This window comes from Prionailurus viverrinus, chromosome D2 (genome assembly GCF_022837055.1).
Source record: "Prionailurus viverrinus isolate Anna chromosome D2, UM_Priviv_1.0, whole genome shotgun sequence".
Taxonomy (NCBI): Eukaryota; Metazoa; Chordata; class Mammalia; order Carnivora; family Felidae; genus Prionailurus; species Prionailurus viverrinus.
In genome coordinates this window covers 63820210-63847968 of record NC_062571.1, presented here as the reverse complement: position 1 = coordinate 63847968, position 27759 = coordinate 63820210, and the positions used below count along the sequence as shown (strand labels likewise).

Here is a 27759-nt window from a genome sequence, read left to right as displayed (position 1 = left end):
AGCTTGTGTTCTCTTTCTCAAATTAAAAAAATAAAAAATAAAGTGTACAATTCAGTAGCATTTAGCACATTTGCAATGTTATATAACCACTATCTAGTTCTACAAGTCTTCCATAACCCCAAAGGAGACTTGATACACAACGATGAAGTTTCTAAACCCCAAAATACATGTTCTGGTCACTTATCATATGCTTAAAAAACAGTTCTCTCTGGGACACCCTGAACATCACCAAACTTGCCTTGGGGAAGGAAACTGGCATCAGAGTAGGCTAGTCCTGTCAGTGAATGCCAGCCAGAGCTCAGCAATGAAAAGAAGTTTCTCCTAAAAAGACCCAGTGGGCTCCCGAGGGAACAAGATGAGAGCATTGCCAAGCCTCTGATAAGCACCATAGAACTGCACTGGGTCCCTTGCGGTTTCCAAATCACCAAGAGCCAAAGGAGAACAGAGTGGTCCCCTCGTTAGGGTGATCAACCCCACCAACTCGGGAACTCAGTCTAGCCATTCCTGATACAGCCCTGCACAAGCACAGATTCTCTCTCTCACAAGCTCACACATACAACCTGGGAGACTCTGTGCTTGAGTAATCAAAGATGGAGATTACACTTCAGATACACAGTGGGATGATCCAAACTACTAAGGGGCTGATAAAGCCCCAGGAGCCCAGAGGTTCTCCCACTTCCAAGGACATCAGAAAATCTTCCAGTGATACCAAGACGACTCCCGCAGTTATGCTTTTGTCCTGGTGATATCCTTCTCTGTACCTACTGAGAGCCGACTGATGGTTTCACGTCACTGTACCACCTATGAGATCATGGAAGGATTTTGGATGCCACCAGTTCATTACAATTTCTCTCCTCTCAACTTTTCAACCCTATTCTTCCTATTTCTACAGCCCTTTCAACATTTTTTTCTTACGGTACACATATTCCTATAATCTTCCCTCCATGTCTTATTATACAGTTGCAACCTCCCTGATTCCTAGGCAGTGCTGGCCTTGTGGCAAATGATTAGTGAATATGTGATAATAAGAGTAATGACACAATGGTCATTGATTGAGTTCATCTACCATGTTCCAGAACTGCATGTAGCCATTATATAAATTATCTAATTCAATTCTCATGACAACCTTTCAGAGACTATAAGGTACTGACTGACTTGCCCAAGATAAGACAAATTGGAACCTAGCAAAGTTTGGCTCTAAACCTGTTCTCCTCCTCCTGTGATTGAGAAGGGTCTCCATTCATCTTACCTCGCTATAACAATACATTTTCCTGACTCCAAGGAAACATATTTTTATTTTTTAAGAAACATATAAAAATCTCTGTAATTGGGACATGTATATATGTTTATTATTCTTCATATTCCCAGAAAATCTGTGATGACATTGATGACGTATCTTAAAAATGATGTCTTCATAGAAGAGAAGGGGTGAGGTAATAAAAACAAGATTGTAATTACTACCATGCAATGAAACCTTATTACATAGAAAATGGTACAATAAGCAGTTGAAACACCATCCCTCATTTGAGTCTAATTACATATTATATAATGTATACAGCCTCCACAGGTCAGGACGAGATTGTTACAATCTATGACTCCAGCCTATGCCCGAGCCCTTAATTATGAATAAGTGTATCCCCACAATGTCAGTCACAGAGCAGGGCTCAATACCTATTGACTAACGGAATAACAAATTGTGGGGATTAAGCAGCTCAACCAGAGACACTTTTGAGTTTGATTTCCTCCATTATTTAGTGACTAAACCATGGATGTAGAGAACTCTCCATTCCCACCCAGCCTCTAGATGGTTGCAGGAACATATCTCTAGCACTCCTCCTTGGGAGCAAAATCCTCACAATGTTGGGATGATACAAGCTGATGCATTTGCTGCCTCTCCAATACTATTTGCACAGCTCTCTGGCAACCACACAAGAAAAGAATAAAGTTTAGCGACTATTAATCTATTTTGATGAACTTTTCTCTTCCTTACAAGCAAATCTACTGGCATTGTAAATCCCAGAGATTATTACCACTTTCCTTTTCAGTGACACCTTTTATTTTACATATGATGAATGTCATCCAATTATTTGCTCTGGGCCCATCCGTCATGCTAAACACTGAATTAGCTGGGTCTTTTCCTCACTAATGACTGGCTCGTTAATCTGATTTTCTGGATTTCCATTTTACAGGTTTAATTGGGCTCCTGGCCAGTGAAAATGATTCCTTTGGACAAATGCACTGGCCATTAAATACATCTATCTCTTCTGACTTATTCCCATTCTTGCTGTAACCAAGTCTAACCTGACATATCCTTTATTATTTTTTTTCATTTCTCCTTGCTTTTAGATGATGGCTTGCCCTGGAGGAGAGGAAGAAATCTGCCAAAAAAAAAAAAAAAAAAAAAAAAAAAAAGGAACCAAAGGGCCTTGAGTATGTTGAGCCTGTTTCTGCCATAGATAGAAGAAAACTTATAATATCTCTAGAACTCATAAATGGGCATGGTAATCTAAAAAGAGAAGCAAAAATGAACATTTTTGAGTGTCTACTATGTTGGATGCTTTACATTCATGATATTATTTAATATCCACACTACTAATTACTACTATTATTATTGTTAGTGAAACTATTAGTACCCTACAAGGCATAAATATTCATAGCATTAGATTCTCTGAGTCTTTACTACATGCCAAGCACTGTCCCTGTATACATACTGGCCTTCTCTCTTATGTTCAGGTGAGAAATTGACAGGTGCAGAAGTTATGCAACATACTCAAAGACACACAGCAAGTAAATGGTGAAGCTGGAATTTGAACTTAAATTTATCTGACTGCCAAGCCCATGCTGGTCCTTCAGGGTGTGTCAGGTTTCCAAACTTCTGGGTTGGGGAATGGATTCCATGTCACTTGACTTCCAATTTCCCAGGTAAGATGCCTGCCAACAAAGCAGATCCTTTTATGTGAGGGATCGTAATAGTTTCCCAGCCTTGAGACATCACTGCTCTGTTGTTGGACCAGAGTGAACAGTGCTGCTCCTGGAACTTGTGAATAGGAGGGGCCACAGCGGAAACAAACTGGGCTTGCACAAGAAATGAAGGAAATGGCACTTAGAAGGTTTGTCGACTAGAGGACCTTGCTGGCCCCACGCAATGTGAATAACCAGCCTAAGCAAGAGAAGTGGCCACCTCTCCAGGTACATGTTAGTGACTTCCCACACAGCCTCTGCAGTGCTTCTTCCTCCTTAAAGAAACAAAAGTGAACCACACAGTTGTTAGGATGCACAATTAACTTTTCCAATTTCTTTGCTCATTAATTCTATTCAGATTATTTGAAATAAATCTTGACATTGTTAGGCCTTTCTCTTCCTCTCCACCTACATACTTCCTTCAAAGATCACATTTCTCTTTCAAGAACAAAGAAGCAGGATGCTGACTGCTGGACCACAAGAGTTGATAAAAAGCCGTAAGTCTCATCAGGAAGTTGCTCTAAGCATCGGGATGGCCCTGAGGGCTCCTGCACGGCAGGTTATGTTGACTTTGCCATCTTAAGCTCATTTTCCAAAAATGTTTTGCTAAGGCACCACACTACGTGTCTGAATCAAAACTGTGAGATGGCACTTGGAATAACACGGCATCTTACCAGCAAGTTGTCTCCTCTGCTAGACCATTTGATGTTGAATTTAGTGTTTGTCAAACTGGTGTTTGCTCATTTTATGTCCTGGAGGCTGTGTGATATTAATGTAATATGCAGTTTTATCTGCCTGTTTCTAGAAAGAGTGGGTCTATTACCTACTACACATACACTGTGCTGAGGTTGAACTCCTTTGAAACAGATTTGCACATAAAATCTTTTATTGGGCCCCTAACATAGTAAAATCTTTTACTAGGACCCTAACATAACAGCCCCAAAATAACCTCACTGAGAACGGATTTCGAGTAAGATAGTTGACATTGAAGCCAATATTGTTCTCTCAATTTGCTGTGTGTGTGTGTGGTGTAGGGGAGGTGTTGGAGGGGAGATGTATACTGAGGTTGCCAGCACACTTGTCAGCCAAAACATATTGATAAACAATTGCCACCTTCCCCAACTCTACTAAGAAACTCCCTGGAACCTTCACTGCCCATTTGGAATGATAGTAAGGGAGAGAAAAGGTGGTGAGTTAGAAAAGCATGGGATAAAGACCTTGTGTCTACACCACACACAGCACTAGAAGAGGAATCAGCATGCCTGAATCTGAGCCTGTTTGTCAAATACAGTAACGGATCTGGACTTGATAAGTTTCCAATTACATATTTTCAAAGAGGACTCTTCCGCTTATTTTTTAGCATTTTACTACTTTGGTTGGGATCCTAGACCTGTGTTTAAATTCTGCTTCTGCCACTTGCTGGTTTGGTAACTTTGGACAGGTAATTAATTTAACCTTCCTAATTTTTCCTTCTAGAAAATGGAGACATCAGTACAACCTATTAACATGTTATTTTGAGGAGTAAACACAGAACACCATGTAAAGAGCTTTAGCCCCAAAGCTGGCACATAGTAAATGCTCATTGTATATGACTTGTCCCTGCTGAGCTAGAGGTACAGAGACCTGCACCAGTATAACATTGTGAGGGCCTAATGGGAATTGACCATGACCATAGTGGCAGTTTATATATACAAACTGGAGGCTTCAGGAAGTGCTGGGATAGCCACATTGTGCACCTGGTCAGGGATAGAAGACTGAAATTCTTCTTGTTGCCCTCAGGCAGGATGACTTTATGGAGAAGACACCTATGGAGACCACATAGCCAACATGGTCTATGCCAGAGATTGAACCATTAAAGGTTGCAAGCTTTATCTTTGTGTTCGGGCTTTCATGACTTAGAGGGAGGACAAGAAGTTCTTGGAATTCCCATAAGGCCCTTCAGGATGAAAGTCCTTTGCCTTCCCTCTTTTTTTTTTTTTTTTTTTTTTTTTTTTTTTTTTTTTTTGCAGGGGGTGGGGATATAAAAAGGCAAAGGTAAGTGTAGAAATAAAAAAGAACAGATATGGACTTGAATTGTTGTCTTGGAGCACAAAAGTTGGGAATATCAAGATGCTCAAGATCAATATAATAACAGCTAAAAGCTAAAACCTAGTCCATCTACTTTGTCCCAGAGTTTCATTAAAAAAGAAAAAATCACTACTCATGGAACCTCTAAAGAAACATGTTAAAACTCATTACCAAAACATCTGCTCCTTCCTCTCTAGGGAATGGTCCTGTTCCTTGTGGACTGTGAGTTTAATATGATTTTGTAAAAGATGGGACTGAGGAGGCTAGAGAAGATATTACAAGGAGACTTGCTTCTATCATCTTCCTACCCTTATGTAAGTCTTCTCTTCAACTTGAGACCTCACGTCACCTGTTTCCTTTGCACAGGTAGATGCTATGAGGCCAATTAATTGGCTGAAATCGTCCCAGGCCAACACAAGCCTCTGTCTTTTTTTCTACTATTCCAGAATTTTAGAAAATAAAAACAAAATAGTGGGAAAGGAGAAGAAGGAAGAAGGGTGTAAGGTGCTGGTGTATAGAACATCTGTCTTTCTAGTTTCAGCTTAGCCAGGTATCAGACAGGCAATTTTGGCATGGTAACTAATCTCTTGGAGTTTCAGGGTTATTGTTCCATAAAAAGGGAGAAAATAATTACCCTTCTCCTAGGGAGAAGTAAATGAGATAACAAAATGCTTTCATGTAACTGTAAAGTGTTCTACAGCTGTAACGATGAGAAGGTTATAAGTGACCTGTGGTATGTACCTAAAACCCCAAAGATCTTAGAAGTATTTGCACTGGGAAATCGCTATAGACTGAATGTTTGTTTTCCCCCAAAATTCCTATGTTGAAACCTAATCCTAGATGTGATGCTCTTTGGAGGTGGGGTCTTTGGGAGGTGTTTAGGTCATTAGGGTGGAACCCTCATGAATGGGATTAGTGCCTTTATAAGAGACCCCAGCAAGCTCCATTTGCCCTTTCTACTATGTGTCTATGAACTAGGAGATGGGTTCTCTTTAGCCACCAAATCTGCTGGTTGCTTGAGTTTGGACTTCCCAGCATCCAGACTTGTGGGAAATACTCTGTTATCTGTACATAAGATTCTATTATATGCTATATCTGCTGTAGTGGTCTGAACAGACTAAGACCGAAATCAAGCTGACCGAAATCCAAATACCCAATCTATTGATTGTGTGGGGGCACTGAAATTTCCCAATTAGGCTATAGCTATCCACAGGCCAATGGGGAATAAGGAATGTGAGAAGAGAAGCAGGAAATGGATGGGCAGAGATATAGAACAGAAGTATATTCAGCCACACAAGATGAATGGCAGGCATATAGAGCCACTTAAAGAATGATTAATTTTATTGATATGCTCAAGATATTTTACATAACATAAAAGGGCATGACAAACAAAGTCATTAATTTTCTAGAGAAGCAGGGATGCTTCTTTGGGACGTGGGATTTCCAGACGGTCTTGGAAATATGTGTGGGCTGCTAGATATGACGGCAAAACTTCGCCAACATGGGATTTGCGTGCCTCATGAGTGAAGTTTGGGACAGCAGTGGACAGATTTAAGCCATCTGTCAAGCTTTTTCTCAAGAAACACTGCCACCTCCCCAAGAGAGCCATGAATATTTGTGAAATGCCACCTGCTACTTGGAGCCTCACCATTGCACTCCGCATGTCGTGCTGCTCTCGTCCTCCAGCGGAAGCACCACCACTGGAGAGTCAAGCTCTGTGCTCACACTTTGGATGCACTGCGTGCTCTCATGCACAATGACCACACAGAGAAGATACTATACAGCCTCTCTCAGTACTTAGCATCCATGTCATAACAATTAATATTTGTAGGGTATGCTCTTCTATGCATTAGTTTTATTATTTGACTGAACCTCATTTGGTCAGAGCACAACCCTTTGAGGAAGGTCTCAGTATATTCCCATTTTAGAATTAAGGGGTCTTACTTTAGGTCACCTTGTTACTAAATGGTGAGTCTCAAAGCCAACCACAGAACTTCTGACTTGAAACCCCAGGCCTTTTTCACATTGCCAGGCTGCTTCAGACTGTGTCTGCTGAGTCAAGATCAGAAAAACACAAAGTGGAGATAATTGCATGGGTTTTCACAAGTGGGTTGTGATTTTACATTAAATAATCCTTTGAGTGTTTGGCAACACCACAACATGGAAAACCAGAGGCGATAAGAGAGTGTGCTTCCCTGTGGGAAATAGAGAAGCAGATTACAAGATGTTCTTCCCCACCTACTGCTGACTCCACATACTAATTAAAGGTCTGGCCAAACTCACATTATTCCTTGAACATTGCTCATGTTTACACATCTCATTACGAATACTGGCCCCAATTCTACCCTATGTTACATTTATCAAAACTTATTCAGCACTTTTGTGCCCAGGCTGTATCAGGTACCATGGGAGTCATAGGACTGTGAACTCATGGAGTTCACCATTTCTCTGTAAAAACAAGCCTAGCATAGAAGATGTACAAATGGCCGTAGAACACCATAATGCTATGGTACCCTGAGCAGGGTGAAGGCTATGTGCCACAGAAGAGAGAAATACCAGCTCAGAACCACAGTGATTTACTCCACTTGTTTTCATGCTCTGTACAGAAGTACTAAAAAATCAGTGCACATACAACATGCACACACACATACATAGAGTATATACATATATATGCACATAAACTATATACATATATAGAGAGTATATACATATATATGTAAATAAGTGTATAGTGAATACAAATGTAATATATATATAAAATATATGTTATATATATACATATATATACATATATACATATATATGTGCATATATATATATATGTATATATATATATATATACTATGCAGTTCCACTTTACTCGTAAGTAAAGTGACATGCACAGGAACACACAGCTCCAAAGCGGCAGAGCCTGAATTTGAACTTGGCTCACATATATTACACACACACACACACACACACACACACACACACACACAGGATTTGAACTTGGCATATATACATACACACACACACACACACACACACACACACATATATGTTTTCTGTTTGTTGAATGGGATGATAGATTTGAGGATGGAACACTAGAGAAACCAGGATATAGCTGAAGTGTTCTATTTAATCAAGGGAGGGATGGAAAGAAACGGTGGGGATAAGGTGGGGATGGATCTTGAAAGAAGAAAAAGATCACAGCAAATCTGAAGGGGTTGCAGGAGGTGAAATCTAAGAAGGCAGGTCACTGGTGGTCAGTTCCAGAAGAGGTGCTTTGGAGGAATGCCAAGAAACAGTGGGTGTGTGTAGGTTTTATTAAGTGTTTTTTCTGTGCAGTATCTGACACAAACACTCTGCTTCATTTTTGCTTGACATTTCCAATAAAAAGTCTACACCACACTGCTCAATAATCTTATTAAGATTTTATTTATTTATTTGTTTCTCTTTGCAGAGGTGGTTCATATCAAGAACATAGTTCTGCTTCAAGAAAATACTCAAGACTTATAGCTGGGTTACCAGAAATTCATTTTTCTCAAACTTTTCAGCCCTTTGTTTAGTTCTTTGTTGGGAAAATTAACAAAGAGCCTTGCATCAGGAGCCTAGACATGGATTCCAAACCTCCCTCAGCCCTACTGGCTATTATGGATCTTTGGGAAAAGCACTGAGCTGCTTCTGGACCTCAGTTTCATCCTCAAACAGGTAAGGCACACTCACAACATACAGGCCCAACACGTGCCAGACACAAAGCAGGGACTCAAAACTGTCACACCTCTGTGTTCTTCATTCCTTCACATCCTAGGTCCTGGCGTCCTCGGCATAAGGATCTTCTTCAACTCTTATATCCTAAGATTCTATGCTGCCAGTTTATTTTGCGCTCATTAAATGACCCCACAAACACGTTGTAGGCTGCTACTTTGCGTTAAAGGTTTCTGCTCTTACTTACTGCCCCTTACATTGTTCTTGACCCAATTGCCTCAAAATGTAAGAACATTTAGGTTGTGACTCTCATTTAAAAAGCAGAACAAGTGTACTGGTATCAGACAGCCTGGGTCAAAATCTCTGCTCCACTCCTTACTAGCTGTGTGGTCTTAGGAAAATGACTTCACCTCTCTGTGCCTCCTGAGAGAAATGGAGGTAAGAGTAGGATTTACCTCATAGGATGTCATAATGCCCAAATGCATTAACACTATGCCTAGCTCACACTAGCCACTCAATAAGTGTTAGCTCTTACTATTACATGAAATTGACTCCCCAAGAACTACAGATTATTCAGTAAGAAAATTAGCCAGGAGGTAAAAATCACGGAAGAATGTTAAAGGACAAATCTTAAGTAAGGAAATGCTGAGAATCACAGTATTTCTTCTACAGAAGGGCTCCGTATAAGGTTCAATCAACTCCACAAGGACTCATACCAGACGTCTCAGAGGAAGTAAGGAAGCCACCACTTCCACGCCTTCCCTCCCACGCACACACAGAATACCTAAGAAGCAATTACACAGCAGAACGAAATAATAAACACAATCGTATTAACAGCACTTTTGATTATTTCTCCATCCTGCAATCTGGAAGCAATCGCCACCTGGGGCAGGCAGTTAAACCGCAGGCGTTTATTCCAGAGAATCGGACAGAAGGCCTGGGGTACGGCAAGCAGATTCTCCACTCTAATTGGGTTCGGTAGGGTGGTGGAATCACCACTGCGCATTACAACAAGGTGTGCCTCCCTTCCCAAAACATTTTTCGGAGGAGGAGGTGGAAGCGATTCTGCCTGGCCTCTAGAGGTTGCAAGGCTCCAGGGAGAGGGGAAGTGGCTAAGTTCATGGTCCCATCACACACACGCTGGATTAGAGAAAAACAAGGAAGGAGAGAATGGAGATTAAAGACAGACCATTTCAAAGCCCAAGAGCCCGGAGAGGGAAAAGCCAATCAATTTCTTTTTTTTTTTCTTTTTTCTATTTCACAACAGATGTTTCACTTGCAGTTCCAAATCTAATAGCAGTTGGTGTAGTAAAGATGAAATAGTTGGAGGAAGAAAAAGAGAGAGCTAAAAAGGAAAGGAGGGAGGGAGTCAGGCTGGCAGAGGAGAAGTGAATCTCCAGCGCCTCCCTGTCCTTGCAGGCTTCCTGTCTCTGGCTTCTGCCCACTGGGGACAAGCAGCGTGTGTCCCTGTCTCCCCTGCCCTATGGTTCTCCTGGGCTCCTGCAAACGCAGCCCCCTGCCTGCAGGCATCTCTCACCAGGAAGGCAGGGGTAATCAGGCCCATCCTTCAAACATCTTCATTCTATTACGTTCATAATCGGCTTCTAATGTTCTGTTCGATAGATGTGGGGCCGACCAGACCAAGCGCTTGAACAGCTGCTCAGGCCATGGAGCTATTCTCTGTGCCATTGATCACAAAGACAAAAATCAATCCTGGCTAAGGAGAAAGAAGTTAAAAATAAATTGCTGGGATTGATTTCTGTTCAGACCTTCTGACTCCCAGTTTAGAAAGGGGGAGGGAAGAGTGCATGTGGATGCACCTGTCATGAAATCACTTCATATGTCCCAATCTCAAAAGCAAAATCTGGAGATATTTTACACACACACACACACACACACACACACACACACACACACAGGCATGTATGCACACAGTTTTCTTCTAATTTATGCTTTTATTTTTGCCTCCCAATAACTATCAGAGATGAGAATCCATGTAAATCATAAACTCCCAGGAGAAGAGGGCTGGGTTTGTCTCATTCGCTACAAAATCTCCAAAGTGGGGTCCCATGCTTTGTGGACTGTAGTAACTCCAGAGATATTTATTGAGGGACTGAGAGAATAGATGAATTAATGAAGTATCTTCTTTTCTATGATTGGCTCTTGCAATTATGTTTATTTCATCAATTTATCACAGCATGTAATTATTTTTCTTCTTCACTGTTTTGCATAGGTATTATCTCTCTCACTAGACTACAAACCCTCTTATGGCAGGAACTTTTACTTGTTTGCTTTTTAATTTTTGACCTATTGTACTGCCTCTACCTTGTGCCCTCAGTAGATGTATGTGAAAGGAAAGGAGGAAAGGATAGTTCAGCAACTCTGTTAAGGGACGGGCTGCAACCTAAATATTTTTTGTTTTGATTCCAACACTGAAGAAATAACTTGGGAAATACTCCTGAATAACAGTCACCAGCCCATGTTTAACTAAATGGAGCATCCTGTAGAGTGAGCAGACTTCTGGAACTGCAGCATTAGAAGGGAACTCTGGAATCATATACTCCATTGCCTTCCCAACTGGATTCTATGGAGTTTGGGAATCCTACAGTGATGCCTTGGGAGTGTCCAAAATGGATGAAGAAGAGGCTGAGTGGGTAGGAGAGCTCCTATAGCCCCCTGACCCTCTTTAAACTAGATCATTCCCTTGTATCTGTTTTGCATCTTGGAATTCCTTGGAAAGGTTGTATGAAAAGCAGTTCCCACTGTTAAGAACCACAACAACAAAAGGTTAAGAGCTCTTCTTGGATGCAATTCTTTCTTTTTGTGACAAGGAAACTGAGCTCTAGGGAGGAAGGTGGTGGCCCAATGTCACCGAGTGAGTTAATGATGAGAACAGACTTACATCTAACAATGCTGTACTGCCCACCCCCACATCCCCCACCAACCTGCACCCCCATCTGGTGGCAAACTGCCTCCTGCCATGGAAGGGTCTCTTCCTTAGAGCATTTGCTGTTCTGAAAATTAGACTCCTCAAGTCAATTCTCTGCTTGGAGACCTAACCTGAGCCTTGCCTTCTCCAGGAAAGTATCTCTGATCATATCATGCCTCGTGGATCTCCCTCACTCTGAGAAATTGCCTAGCACTTTCTCAAGAGCTTTTGAACATTGCTCAGAGAGAGTGTCAGGCCTTGTAGTCCCACCACCGCACCTAGTCTGAAACAGAACGAGGACAACATTGTCAGTCTTGTTTACCAATATATTACCTTCGTTGAGAATAACAGGAACATATCAAGTGCTCAACAAATGGTTGTTGAATGAATGAATGAATGAATGATCAACACTTCTGTCTCAGACAGAACCTCTCACAGCCCTGGGTACATAGTAGGTGCTCAATCAAATTAAGCTATGATCAGCCAATGGCTCTGCCACTTTTAAACTCCAAAAAGACCTTGTTCTGACTGACCATGAGGGCTTTCGGAATCAGATCCTTAAAAGTTGCTTGCAGAAATCCAAAGCATTTGTTTACCCCATTAGCTAGCTATGGAGTTAAAGGCAGAGCTATTAAAAATTGTAAAAGCCGAAACTCTGAAATAAATAGATATGTATCCTCGTTATAATGGTAATGGGGAGAGGACTGAGTTTAATAGTCTGCTTCTCAGTCCACAGCCCAACTGTCTTCATTATCGGCACTGTTGTTTTTACAATACAATTATCTTTAATAGGAGAAGGCCCCAGAAAAGAGATCCTCCTGGGAGCTGTGCTTCAGAAGAGGGGGTATTGGGAAATTGCTGGGACTTAGAAAGGGAAGGACAATGGGGAGACCCAGCTGGGTCATGACTCAGTAGCTCCTCTGTACCCCAGAATAGAACTCAAGAGAAGCTGTGCCCAGAAACACACAATGGAAACTGGATAATTCATGGCAAGAGGTACATGGTAAGTGGGGAAGGCTGGAGAAAAGTGGAGCTGGGGATGGTAACTATGATTAACCATGCTGCCACTCCCCCTCCTCTGCACCCTAGTGATGAGTGTTTGAATAATCCTCTAAGTGCATGTGAGGGACGACTCTCAGAGGTGCGGGCATGATTACATTGTACTGAATCCCATTAAGCCCTTCTTTGGTTAATGGTGCAGAAAGTTTCTGATCTGAAACAAAATTGAAACAGATCCTGACAAACAGTCCACTGAACAAGGAGGGAGTAAGGCTTTCCTGCCCCTTGTGTCCACCAAGAATGGGACAACAGCTGCCTCTTTTTTACCTGTACAGTCATCCGGAAAAGTTCTGGGAACACCAGCTATTCGGTGCTAATGCAAACATCTTCCGATTGGGAAAATGAAATGAGAAATAGATCACTGTCCTCTTTTGTTATCCCTTATGAAGCCAGACAGCTCTGATGTCATATCCTGACCCTGCCATCTACTGAGCTATAGGACAAAGGGGGATTCTCTAACCCTCTCTGAAATTCAGTTTCCACCCTTAAAAACTAAAGAGAATAATATCCATCACACCAAGATCCTGGGAAGATTAAAGTAGAATTAAAGAAAAGAAAATGCACACATAGCAGACATGCATTTGGCATGAAATAAACATGAGACACAACAAATAAACTGTGACAACAGTTTCACTTTGCTGACTGGTGGGTAATAACCGGTGGTGTGGCGAGGTGGAAACCGCATTCTGAAGCATCACTGCTTTGGAAACAGGAAATTACAGATTTTCCAATAGTGGAGGAGACTGAGAGGTGTGTGGCCGATCTCATTCTTTTGGGCTGAATTACAGAAACACTTGTGGTCCCCTGGACAACATATCCACTTTCCAGGCCAGCATTCACAGGCTGCACCTAATCATATGAGGCTCCCGGATAATTAAACACCATGAGTGCCACCTTTCCTATAAAATACACTGCACAGCATACAAGCCATGCCACTACTCTTCCTTCTCATGCCCACGGAGACACTACTAATTAACGGCAACAGTCTTTCCTACTGAAGCACGACAACACAGCCTTCTTTGCAGCTATTAGTAATTACTCAAAGGTGATACACAAAATGGAAACAATTCGACACCCTGGGGCCAGACATATCCCATCCATGTACTACTAGAAAAGCAAATACCTGTGTTATAATATGGGGCAAATTACAGAACAATTCACTGAGATTAAGGGAAAACATTCCTTGCTATGCTGGCCTAGTAAATAACAGTATGTAACTTTCACAGAGCCTCAGCAGATCTCCTGGGAAATAAACAAGTCGTCACCATTTATTAGGGACATGCACAGCAAAGCTCTGAAAGGAGCAAAAAGACACCAAGCCAAAAGGATTGATGGGCATTCTGTAAATAAAGAGCCCCTCCTGGAGCCTCTCTGTCTCAGCAGGAGACACTGGGGAATCATCAGCATCTGGATGGTAATTGATGCCACGCTGTAAGAATCAATGAGACAGGATTGCTCAGAGAGCACAGGAAGTGAACAGAGAAGAGGAACCTATGAAAAGCTCTGAGAACAACCCATATTTCAAGGGTAGGCAGAGGAAGAGGCACCTGTTTAGGAGAGGAAGAAGATGCTACATGCTGGAGAAGTAGGAGGAGTAGCTGAAGCACACATTGTCAAAGAAGCAAGGGTGAATGTGCTTCCAGAATGAAGCAGCAGCCAAGAGACCCCAGTGCCGCAGACGGGTCAACTAAGTTAATTATCGAGAGGTGTTGTCTAGATATAATTCAGAGACATCTTTGATGAACTTGGCAAAAGTAATTTCAATGGAGTGGACAAGGAGCAAGTCAGTCTCAAGTGGGTTAAAGAGAAGGAAATGAAAAAACGGGACAATGAATATAGATAGCTCTTAAGAAATCTGCTTGCAAATGAAAGATGGGACATTTATAGACAGGAACATGGGATTCAAAGAAAGTTTTCTTGTTTTTTTTAATTTAAGGATAGTATATATTTAAAAATATTTAAATACTGATGGGAAGTCTGAAACAGGAAGGAATATTGAAGAGAGAGGGGAAGAAGGATAATGGGTAAAGCCAGGTGCCTGAGAAGTCAGAAGGGGTGGGATTGGGCATTTGGATTGAGAAATTTTATATAGCCATGAAGATGATTCTTTTTACTTTTCTTGGATAGTTCGATCTATCCACATACTGGATACATAGTAAGGACTCCATAAATTTGAGGGTTTTTTTTTTTTTTAGTTTCTTTGAGTTGGGTTCCATCTGCCTTGAAATGTAGAGCCTGAGACCAGGGCTTTTATGCAGGTAGTGCTTGTTGTTGTTTTCTGTGAGGCTCTTTTGTCTGTTTGTTTGCTTGAGTTTGAGAAATGATCCTAGGGAACAGAAGTGGCAGAACTAGAGAGTGGAAAACAAGGAAGGAGAAAAAGCCGTCCCAGGGAGTGTCACTCAACTGGTTATTACTATGAGTAACTGGGACCCAACCCCACTGGGGACACTCTAAAGACCCCTAGAGAACGAGGCTCAGTATCGCCCTCCTGACACAGGAAGAGAGGAGTGAGTATCCACTGGCTACTGACTCCTATCAATCTAATTGTCCAGGAGGGTCTTGGCACCTTTGCACCTGCATCAGGATGGCTAAGGGGTCTCTCATAAGTATCCTATTTAAGGAGGAATCAGCCCAGAACAAAAAGCAAGAGGTTCACAGTGCAGCTGAGGTGACATCAGGCCACCTGTGTGCACAGCTAGCTGCGGAGCAAACAGAAGCCAGAAGGACGTGAGATAGGACCTTTGCGATGCCCAGCATGAAGATCAACTAAGCATCATGACCTTCACATCAGGTTGCTCATTTGTTTTTGTACACTGAGGCATTTCAAATACTAACAGCAACTTTTACATCAAGCCACTAAAATCATTGCCTGTACAGGAGACACATCCCAGCAACATGCTATTTAAGGATCTTCCATTAGCGCTGGCTGTTGAAAACAACTCACTTAAGATTCTGAAAGCGCTTCAAGAATATTCACCTGAAGATGTCTTTATTGAATTTCTTTTGAAGGTGGTGTCTGCAACTCTTTCATTTTCCTTTAAACTCCTGTGTTGTAAATGTGTCCCTAATGATGAGATTGCTATTTATTTAACATTCAAATCTCTCCCATTAAGGCCAAATTAACATCATTTAAAATATTGCCAAATAGTTTTTCTTTGAATAATTACACTCTATTAATTTCTGCCTCAGGGCTTTTTTTTTCTTTCAGAAAGATAACTCTAGAGTGGCCATGCCAGAGAGGCTTTTCTACCTCCCACAGTGGTGCCTAAACCAGGTTCTTAAACAACTATCAAAACCCAGGGGAGCTGGGGGCAAACATGCTACAAGAAGGTACTCAAGAGTCTGGCAAGATAATTAAACCCCAGAATATCTACAGTTACATAGCTGTCATTAGAAGCTGGTTTCTTTGAAGCACTATGGAAGGTATGTGGGAAGATTCTATCATGCACGTATGTTGATACATGAGTTTAATCCATGAATAATTACCAAATGAATTTGGGGAAAAGATTTAGGACTCTTCTATATGACAGGCTTATAAAAACTCTTAAATGAGAATGTGCATACACAAACGTAGCGAGTCTGATTTTTGCATGCGGATTAATCTCTTGATCCTTGCGTTTTATAGGGTTCCGTAGTTTTCAAAGCATTTCAAAGCCATTATTATCTCCCTTGATCCTCACAAAAACCTTCCAGTTCAGGCAGGGCTAGGGGCATCATTCCATTCTCCAGAAATGAGAAGATGAGTGTTCTGAAAGTCCAAATGAGTTGCCCAGTGTTCCCTGGTTGGTAAGGTGGTGGAGTCCTGACTACAACCCAGGTGTTCAAGTTCAGGGTCCTCTGCCCCACATCAAACCACAGGCTACTTGAATCATAAACTCTGAGAGCAGGAACAATGCCTTCTTCCTCTGCCACGCTCCAGTGTACCTGGCACACATCAAGGACCTCAAGAAGCATCTGTTACCTAGCTACTAGTACTTGTTAATTGCTAATACTTCTAGAACATCTTTTCAACTCTTCACAACAGCAACTTGTGTCCAAATTGCTGACTGGCTTCACTGTAGCCCTGGAGTTATCCTAGGACTTCTTTTCTGCGTGCCATTGATCCGCACACAGAATTCCTTGCTGTAGGGGGGCCTTCTCTCCTGACTACACCCACACATTACCAGGAGTTTAAAGTGTGGATCTCCACACTGACACTGGTCTAGTTGTGGACGTTGAGAAGGATTTGGCAGAGTTGGGATGACCTTCCCTTTGAATTTTCTGCTTTATCTACACCTCTAGAAGATGTAGTGTGTGTGTATGTTAATTATGGATCGGTCAGTGTTTTCTCTTGTGTTTTAGATATCTGTATTAGAACTGGTTTTTTCCCCCCACAACTGCACTCACAATAAAACTTTATTCAATGAGTGAATGAATCCTAATTACACTGAAGGCCACCTCCCATGCCATGAAGGGAGGATGAGGCCAGGCTTTGCATAGTTCAGTAAAGACACACAAATCTCTTACAATGGCTTATTAGGGCTCTGTTCCTGTTTCTTCATCATACCTCCTAATAGCCAGGGTATCAATCCTATCACTGAAGGGATTTTACTGCTATCACTGCTGAACTACCTATTTTCCAGGATAATCATTAGAAAAGCTACTCCATAAGGAGAAAAGACAGGATTTCCAACCTTCTTGGCTCAGAACACAGAAAACAACTTATCTCTCTCCCCCTGCCCCTACAGAGGAAAGCCGATTTCTCTTTTATCCATGTGGAACGGAGGCATTTCAGGCAGACGCTTTCCCATTAAAACAAGGGCTCTTCTGGGAAGGATTAGCTCCTTTTGATTTCACTATGAAACCCCAGGCCCCCAGGCCCCCTACACAGAAAAGGCATTGACAGATTAACAAATTTCACAGTGTTCTGTACATCTTCAGCTCGGCTGAAAGCTGGAGATCAAACACTAGGCCCCCTCAAGCAAAACCATCAAGATGACTATCTTTACCTCTTTGTCAATAGAAAAATAAAAGGTGAGGCAGAACCTTGGGGTCTCTTCTGAACTGTAGGAACCGCATGAGTAGTATAGGGACCCTTCAACGACACACAAGATACAGATCAAAAATAATCATGTTGAAAAAAAAAGAAAGAAAGAAATGACTGGGCATGAGGAGCTTTCCTTTAGGAGGGCAAAGTTTTTTAAGGGTGAATTTTTTAATGCAAAATTAATGGGAAGTTTCTTATGAAGTAGTTACCTGGGTTTTTCGTTATTAACTTTACTCTCAAATGTGTGCATATACATTTGTATATGACTCACTAATGGGTAAACAATTATGCCTTAAACACACACATAACATTTATTAATCTGCAGAGAAAGGAAATGGATCCATGTCACATGAATCCCGAATGGTTCGGTTGTCCACACCCAAAAAGCCTGACCTGTGACCCATGGAACCAACAGTGCTACAAAAAGTTGGCAGTTTCAAACATTTCTTAGCAGCAGATTGCTTTCATCAGATGCAAAAAGTATTAAGAACCCTGACATACAGAACAAACAAAAGCTGAGGTGTGCTATTTAAGGAGGGGGTAAGAGGGCCAGATACCCTCTTCCATTTTTCCATAGCTCCTGAGACAAGTTACCTAAGACTCCATGTAAAAACTGCCAAGAACCACATTTAGTAGGGCGGCAGTGGGGGGGGGGGGGAGCCAGAAAGAGTGAAGGGGATGGACTGGCGTCCTTTTCCATAAGATTCTTCCTCAGGTGTATGTCTCTGGTGGCACTAAAACGAAATAAAAGATACCAATACTCTACAAAACTAGAAAATTCAAGGGAATAGATCCCTTAAAGTTATGAAAAACCAAACCCACCAAAGTCCTTTATGCTCCTCCTATTGTTATGTAGCTGCTCCAACTGCAGGCAAAGAAAATAATGTGGCTATACAAGGCTCCCCTTTGAGACCCCAACTATGGAGTGACAGCAAGCATCTTTCAGAAAAGACACAGTTCTCAATGTCCAGCTCTACCTTAGCGGTACTCCCCAGAGAGGTCACCCATGAGGGGGCGTGCTGGACCCAAGCCTCCCTGCACTACAGCTTTCAAGATCATTCTTTTCAGTAGCTTGCTGGCAGGGTCAGCAGAATGCCATCTACCCTGATGGCCTGATGTTCTGCTCACATATAAACCTGTGGGTTTAAGCCCTGGAGTGAGAAGCCACTGTTGCTCTGAGGAGTTTCTGCCCTCCCAAAAGCCTTCTGCGGCAGCTTTACTTCCATGAACAGAATGAGGCGTCTTTGCCTTTTCCTTGCTTCTGAGATAGACATTAGGCACTGCAGTCCAAATCTCGCCTTCCCCACAAAGCCTTTCCTGATGCCCATTTCAATTTTCAAAACCCATCCCCTCCAAGAAAGATTCAAAACTCGCACTGATTTCAGACATTTCTCTGAGGTGGCTTCCAATAATTAAAACAAAAGCAATAAGCCACAACAACAAATCAACAGATAAAGGAAAGCAGCCACATAAACACAAATGGCCAGCAGTCGAGGAGAAAAGGAAGAATAATAACACACAATGTGATGCAGGGAAGCTGCTATAATTGACACAAAACTTAGTTGTGAGCTTTTTAGCACTACAAAGAGGGAAACGCGCAATTACCTAGATTTAATGAAAGGAAACAGAAAAGGTTCACCTCCCCAGGACTGTCCTACCTGACAGTCCTGCCACTTCACTCCCTCCCACAACTACACCTATCCTTGGACAAAGAGATCCCCGGGCATTGCTTTCTCTTTCTTAACTTCATCCCTGCTTCCCTTCTGCCTGGAATGCTCTTTTGCCTTCACTTACCCAGCTGGTATTCCTAGTCTCCCTTGCTGGAAAGCTTGCACAGACCCTCCTTCCGAAGCTCCCCCCACTTGCTTTAAGAGCAACATGTGCTTTGCGCTAACACAGCTCTCATCATGCTACCTAATAATTGTTTAGCTGTCTGTGTTCCCCACTGGGCTGATTGTATTTTAATATATTTAAATGAATGAATATGAAAAGGGTACTGAATCACATAATGGATAATTGTTGGACAGCAGTTTTATAAAAATGCAGAGACATCCTACATACGGTCATTTCTCGTGCAGTGAACAATTGGCAATTACCCAAAGTTGTCTCATATTGTTAGTTGGGGAAACAAGATTCCCTTGCTTTAAAAAGATAACCGCATTCCCTGAGAATAAGGACGGTGTCTTATCTTCTCAGTTCAGTTCAGTTCAGTTCAATAAACATTTATTGAGTACCAGTCATTATGCTAAGTGCAGGAGAAACAGTGATGAATAAGACATAGTCTTGTTCCTCTTAAAGTTTACAGACCTGGCTGGGGAGACATAACACACGTGGATAAGTAGTCAGCAAAGGAGCTTGGTCCAATCCTGATCAAGGATGCCAGGGAAGACTTTCTACAGGCAGCAATGCCTAAGATGAATCTAAGGATAAGTTTTTCCAGTAAAGGGACATTCCAAGCAGGTGGGAAAACGCAAGAAAGGCATGTTAGGCAACAAATGACATGATGTGTGTATGGAGACCAAACAGGTTTATCATTTATGGGAGTGTAAAATATAACCAGGAAGGTATATGGGGATTCCCATGAAGCTAATGGAGTATGCAGGATCCAGATCGTACAGGGCCTTGTAGGCAATGTTAAGGAAATTAGATTTTAACCTATAGGTGATGAGCAGCCACTGAAGACAGGAACATTGATTTTTGTTGTAAATAAATTACTTTGAAAGTAGTGTTGTGAATGGATTGGGGGTGGGGGTTGCTGGTCTCGGAATGAGAAAATCAGTCTGTAAGCTTTTGTGACATTTCAGAAAATACATGATTAAGGTTTATAAATGGTTTTAAATAGCCAAGTAATAATGGTGCTTCCCTTTTCCTCTCATAAATCACCCTAGAGCAACAAGGAAAACAAGAAATAAAAATACAAACTCAATACTCAATGAAAATATAACCCTGAAACACAATATATGTGGAAGCCAAATTCAGTGAAGAACAAACAGAGTACCGACAGGCACCAGGGCAGAAAATGCCTACAGCTACAAATCTTAGATCAAGCTAGAGAAATAGCATTCTCCAAAGATGACATTTCCCAAGGAGCAAAACTAACAATCAATTATTTGGAACCTAGGGACTGTGGCCCAGGAATTGGCAGTTTATTTATTCTTAGAGCTGACTAATGACAAGAAGTTGGAGAGGTGTGGCTGGATGAAGAAGTAGCCAGGTGGTTTTACCTTTTGTAAAGAACTCATTCACAGACAAACTATCTTTAGTTATATGGAACCTCACTGAGAAACAAAGAAGATTCTTGTTAAGCTGAAAGAGTTCTGGTCTGTCACCAAGAAGAATCTCCTCAAATAGTCCAGAAGAGCTCATGTCATAAAAAAAATGAATAATGGTTAAGAACCTAAAGATAAAAGAAAATATTGCAGGGATTATAAAATACTATGGCAAAATGAGAGAGAAAGGGACAGAAAAAACAGCAGACTCAGAAAATAAATCTGCTTCCAGGAAGCAAATGAAAATTGTGCCCATACTGCTATGATTAAAAATAGCCTGTATGATGAGGAGATTACCTCTGTAAGAGAAGACTTCAAAGTAGAAATACAAGAGCTAAGAATAGATACGTTGGGACAACAAAAGTGATAAAATATAAGCTGGCAAAGTTCAGAAAATAAGTTCAACAAGAGCAGCAAAAAAATATAAAAAAGAGCCTGGACACTGCCAAATACTTGTTCAGGGATAATGTGGGTAAGACTTTCCAGTATTTTTTTTTTTAATGTTTATTTATTATTGAGAGACAGAGAGAGACAGAGCATGAGCAGGGGAGGGGCAGAGGGAGAGAAGGAGACACACAATCTGAAGCAGGTTCTAGGCTCTGAGCTGGCAGCACAGAGCTTGATGCAGGGCTCAAACTCACAAACTGTGAGATCATGACCTGAGCGAAAGCCAGACACTTAACTGACTGAGCCAACCAGGCGCCCTTTTTTTGTTTTTTGTTTTTTTAATATCACTTTGCTCAGTGAGTTAAAACTGATTAGAAGGGAAAAAAAATAATGACTCTCCTTTGATTTTCCTGTCTACTGCACACATCCTAAATGTCCTGGAGAAAGAGAACCAAAATAATTAAACTGAAATAAAATATATGTTTCAAAATATAAGCAACAGAAAGTTCTGAGATATTAAAAAGGAAGGAGAAATTGAACCAACTGAATGAGACTTACATTTCAGGAAAAGAAACTCACACAGTATGATCAACCACAGAACATACATTAACAAAGCAAATAGTATTAAAAATAAATATTTTTAAAAAGGACTTTTAGGTATCAAGGGGGAAAAAATTAAGATACCCAAAAGGGAAATATCAGACTGGCCTGACACAGTGACATTCAGTAAGTTAATGGAGCAAAGTTATCATGGAAAGCAAATAATACATGCATTTTATAGCTTAAAAAAGGAAATTAAACCTTTTCCCTAAAGAGGGAAACTGTTTACAATATTCAAGAATTCACTTTTTTTGTGGGATGCCTGGGTGGCTAAGTCAGTTAAGCATCTGACTCTTGATTTTGTCTCAGGTTATGGTCTCACTGTTCATGAGATGGAGCCCCACATTGGGCTCTGTGTTGTCAGCTGCTTGGGATTCTCTCTTTCCCTCTCTATCTGCCCCTCCCCTTCTCACACTTTCTCTCTCTCTCCCTCTTTCTCTCTCACAAAATAAATAAACATTTTTTTAAAAGAATTTACCTTTCTTGAAGACATTACTAAAGGACAAATTTCAGGGGCACCTGGGTGGCTCAGTCAATTAAGTGTCCGACTTCAGCTCAGGTTTGAGTTGGAGCCTCACATTGGGCTCTGTGCTGACAGCTAAGAGCCTGGAGCCTGCTTCAGATTTTGTGTCTCTCTCTCTCTCTGCCACTGCCCTTCTCATGCGCTCTCTCTCTCTCTCTCTCTCTCTCGTTCTCTCTCTCAAAAATTAATTTAAAAAATTAAAAAAAAAAAGAAAAACTGAAGGACAAACTTCAGACAACCAAGAAAAAAATGCAAAAACTACAGAAAGGAACTAGATTTACCCATATAACTAAGATCAAAATAAATGCAGGAATGATCATTCACAGCAGAATGTAAATGCTCTGAATGATTTAATTAACAAAACTAGAATTGGATACAGGTTATAAACACAGGCTAGTTTTTCTACCTTTGTTCAACAGTACTTCGTAAAATATTTAAGTCTAAGAGAATTATATTTGAAGATAGAAAAGCAAACAAAGAGATAATATGACCAACCCAAAACAGGTGGTGAAGGAATCTAAGAGAGAGGGGAGGAAAGAGAAATGTATGGAAATTGTATCACGGCTCACAAAAGGAAATCAATAGATATTATCCAGAAATAGAAGATTTGCTGTTATATTCATAAAGCTAAGTAGCTAGAACAAATATTCAAAATTATCAAAAAAACCCAGAGGCAGGAAAGCAGGAAAAGAGATCATATAATGACTTTTTTAAAAAAGAAGCAATTTTAACTAAAAGCTAAGCATACACTGTCAGAAATAAGACACATCTATCATACTGATCAATGCATAAGGCCAAACTCACCTATGAGAAGGAAAGGACTCATTAAATACTGATGGCCAAACAATACACAACTATACCTTCAGTATGAGCAGCGGTTCATATGTAACCCACTCACATTCTTTTACCTTATTTTAAATTTAGCCAGTTGATAGTTGCAAATAATAGCATTTAATCTGTGTTTGGTGGTTGATGAAATTCCATGCTTTTCTCAAGAGTATTGGCCTTTTGCATTATTTGGGGCATTGTTATTCCATTGCTTCCCATCTCTCTCATAGTTTTCTTTTTAAAAATCTGAAAACAGCCTTCAAGGTCCTGGAATCTAATACCCTTGGTCTTTCTGTGGTTATCTCTAAACTCTGTTTCTAGGTCTCATTTACTCCCTCCTTCTCATCTCCCTAATATTAGAGTGCCCTCTGCCCTAGTCTATGAGTTCTTTCTCTTTTCTGTCTATATTTATTCCCTTGATGACTTCAATTTTGCAACTCAAAAGTGACATCAACATGCTGACATGCTTCCAACTTATATCCTCAGCCCTGGTTTTCCCAATACCTCTGCTCCTAAAGCCAGCCTCAAATCTCTACCTGTTCCCAACACATCGCCATGTGGGGCTCAAGAAAGTATAGGGCCTAACACACCTGGCTCCACGTGCCCATCTGACTGCTGACTCCTGCCACCCTCTTCTGGTTCACCACTCACCGAATGAGACTTTTTCAGGTCATCTTAAAAAAAAAATAGTAGTATCTACAGATGTCTAACATTCACATTCCTCATTAATTTTCATCTAAGACATTATCATCATCTAATATATTTGGTAGATAGATGAATAGATGATAGCACAAGATAGAAAGAGAGCAACATTTACAGAGCACTGTATTTGTGTTTTACAAATGTAATTAACAAACAGAATCTGCCCAGCAACCAATAAACTAAGTACTTAATTGTCCTCTTTTTATAGATAAGTCAAATGAAGTATAGCTCAAGACCACCCAGCTAAAGTGTGGCCTGCCAAGGCTGGGATAAATGCTGGCCATTGGACTCAAAACCACAGCATCTCAACCACTAATGTTTCACAGGCTTTTCATACCTATGTATATATGGATGTATATATTATATACATATTTTCCCATGTCTTCCACTGGAATATAAATACCACTTGGGCAGGAATTTTATTATGTTCACTGTCTTAACCCCAGCTCCTAGAACAGGGGCCTGAAACGTAGCAGGCTGTCAATAAAATTTTATTGACTAACGGGAACTCCTATCTCTTTCAAACAAAACAAAAATTGATGCTTATCAAAGAAAAAACTTTTGCTGGCTTGCAGTACAATAATAATAAAAAGATACTTCAGAATAGTTAGGGAAAAAATCTGGATGTCTGCCGGCAGAGTTACAGAAAACTTTATGCAATAAAAGGAAAAATGAATTTTAAAAAATCTGAACATTTAAAATTCTAAGTCATGTTTCCCAGAAACGGTCCTGTCATGTTCATCATTGTATGCAGTATTAGCATTAAGGAAAGGGCAATAAGATTGGTAAATTCATAAATCATCTCTGTTTTTCTACCTTGAAAAAATTAAATAGAGATAAAGAAATAATAAAGCCTTAAACTGGGACCATGGGAATGGAATGAAAAACAAAAAACCATCTGAGACTAGGGGTGATATTAGCAGGGACCTGGATTCACTGAATTTGTTGTCATAGACAGATTTCCAGGTTTCTACCTTGAGTGACCAGGTAGAGGGTAATGCCACCAACGCATCAGGATCAAGGTGGACATATTGATTTTATTCTAGCTGTGGAACATCCAAGTTGAGATATCAAGATGACTATTAGACAAGGAGGTCTGCTTTCCAGGGCAGAGGTTATAGCTCCCTGGCTTGAGATTCATCAGAACATGGAGACAGTACTTAAGACCCAAGACGGTATATACTGGGTGCAAAGAGAAGCAGGCCAAGGGCAAGAGTTAGGGAGAGCCAGAGTCATGCCTAATACTTTGTTGACTTTACTTTGCATTGTATGTGTTCAATAAATATTCATGAATAAGGCAATAATAGTGCTAATGACCTGCCAAGATTTAGACAATTTAGACAAGATTTAGAGATTCTGGCTTTTACGCAAACTTAGACACAGGGATTTTCTGGAGCCACACAGACCTCTCTTTCCCTCCCTTTTTCAAGCTGGTTGTTGAGTGGATGGCTACATGTCATGTGTTTCAGACCTCAAAAGTCTACACAACTGATTTTTAAAAAGAAGTGACTCCTACATCTACAATCTATCAGTAAGACAAGTAGTCACTGAGCACCCTGGATTTTCAAAGGCTTTCTGTTAGGGCCAAGGATGAGGAGAAAAATTTGTGTATAAAGTATTGTCCCTATCCTCAGATAGTATAAAATGCAATTTGGAAAGACGAAGACAAATCCACTAATATTTAAGTAACAATTCCTAATAGCCCATGTGCTAAGGGAATAGCAGACAAGAACAGCTGCAGTGGTTCACAGGAAGAGAGGCATACCCAGCTCCCGGGAAACGGGGCTAATCTGGACCAAAGAAACAGGAGTGAGGCAGAGAAAGTCATTCAGGTGCATAGGTCTGAGTAAACTCAGGAGAGTCTAAAGATCAAGGTTCCTATAGGAAACAGCTGCAAACACAACTGACAGCAGAAGGGTGGGAAAGCAGAGTGGGAGAAATCAAAGCTGCTCTCAAAGGTCAAGTATGATTACACACACTCATAGACAGACAGACAGACACACACACACACACACACACACACACACACACACACACTGTAAGTCACTCTGGAGCAGAAGCATCACCTCTTCTTTTTCCTCATTTTTGTTCTTCTTTGCATCTCCTTCCAGTGAAACTCAACACCTAAAACAGGGCTTTCCTTTCCTGCCTAAAAATGTGAGTCACATCTAGTTTTCTCCGTGAGTCAGAGCTCTTGGGAGTGAAGGATTTCTGGACTCAGGACATATCAGGGAGTGGTCAGCACTGTAAAGGGAGGGCAAGATTTAGGGAGCTCTACATTTTTCTAGAAAGAAAATCCTAAAGATGCTTCATTTCTTGGGGATTCTCACTCCCAAATGAGACCGGTCACTTTGGACAGCAATGGATCATGGCTTTGATAAACTACTGAAAGTCAGATCCATTGGAGATGTGGCTCTAAGAAACTTCCAAGCCCTAGTCTAAATCCTGGTCATTTTAAGACCCTTTTGGTATAATAAAATAGCAACCCAGCTGAGGATTCAGTGGGCCACTAAAGACCCCATCCGTGATACTGACCCATAACATCTTCATCTTTCACCAGAAGTCCTGGATCCCCCAGAGAATGGGTCACCAAAGCAGAGACTCACCCCAGCTCCACGTGTTCACAACCTCGGGAATGCTGCCCTCATTTTCCTGACTTCACCTAGGCACCCCCACCTCTACCACTGAATGCATTTTCTGGACTCACCTGAATGAAGATATATTCATCCTGAACAACCAGGGAACTGATGTCAATGGAGCGGACAAAAGGCCCACTCCGAGTGGTCTCAGCACATTCCTGGATCCTGCAGGTGAGGTAGTGAGCATCTGAAATGGGAGAGCGACACTTAGACGCAAAGAGAAATGGTGACAAAGCTCTCATCACTACACAAGGCTCTACCCCATGGGAAATCAGTGATACAGTTCAAAGCAATGAGATTTCATTCTTGTTCACAAAATTTGTAATAATTATTAAAAAATGGCAATATCTAGATGAGGCAAAGGAGTGGAAGAAAGAGTTAATCTTACATCCTACTGACAAAAGGGTAAACTGGTATAGATTTTTGGAAGAACCAATTTGAAATATCAGAATTTTAAATGTGCATATATTATACCAGCAATTCTAACGCAAGGAATGTCTTCTGGAGAAACACTCGTATATTTTCCCAAAGAGTCAGGAGCAAAGATGCTCACTGGGGTATTGTTCATAGCAGTGAAAAATCAGAAACAGGCTAAAGGTCCCTGAACATGTCAATGAACTAAGGTACACATATTACAGAATGCTATGCTATAATTAAAAAAAATAACTAGAGGGGTGCCTGGGTGGCTCAGTCACTTAAGCAACCAATTCTTGATTTCGGCTTAGGTCATGAGCTTATAGTTCATGAGTTCAAGTCCTGAATGGGGCTCTGTGCTGTCAGCACAGAGCCTGCTTCAGATCCTCTGTCTCCTATCTCTAACCCTCCCCCCATCATGCGCACACTCTCTCTCTCAAAACTAAACATTAAAAAATATTAAGTAGATATGGACACATCCACATCCTGATTTCTCTAGAATCCTTGTTCCTTTTCAAATAACCTTTGAAAAAATTACATGGCAGTATGGTAGTATGATACAATTATGTCCCCCCAAAACCTTGCCTTTATAAATGTATAGGTTTGTGCCACAGTGCAAAGAAAAAGTTTTAAAGGAACCCATAAAAATTAGCTATGATTACTTTTGG

At 41.0% G+C, this 27759-nt stretch overlaps 1 protein-coding gene across 1 annotated transcript in view; it reads right to left on the bottom strand.

Moving 5' to 3' along the window:
• The window catches only part of SORCS3 (sortilin related VPS10 domain containing receptor 3), a 597388-nt gene that overhangs the window by 117702 nt on the left and 451927 nt on the right, over nt 1–27759 (bottom strand). The window contains exon 7 of the mRNA XM_047826472.1: nt 26746–26864. Coding sequence (XP_047682428.1) covers nt 26746–26864 — 119 coding nt within the window. The remainder of the gene's footprint in view (nt 1–26745; nt 26865–27759) is intronic.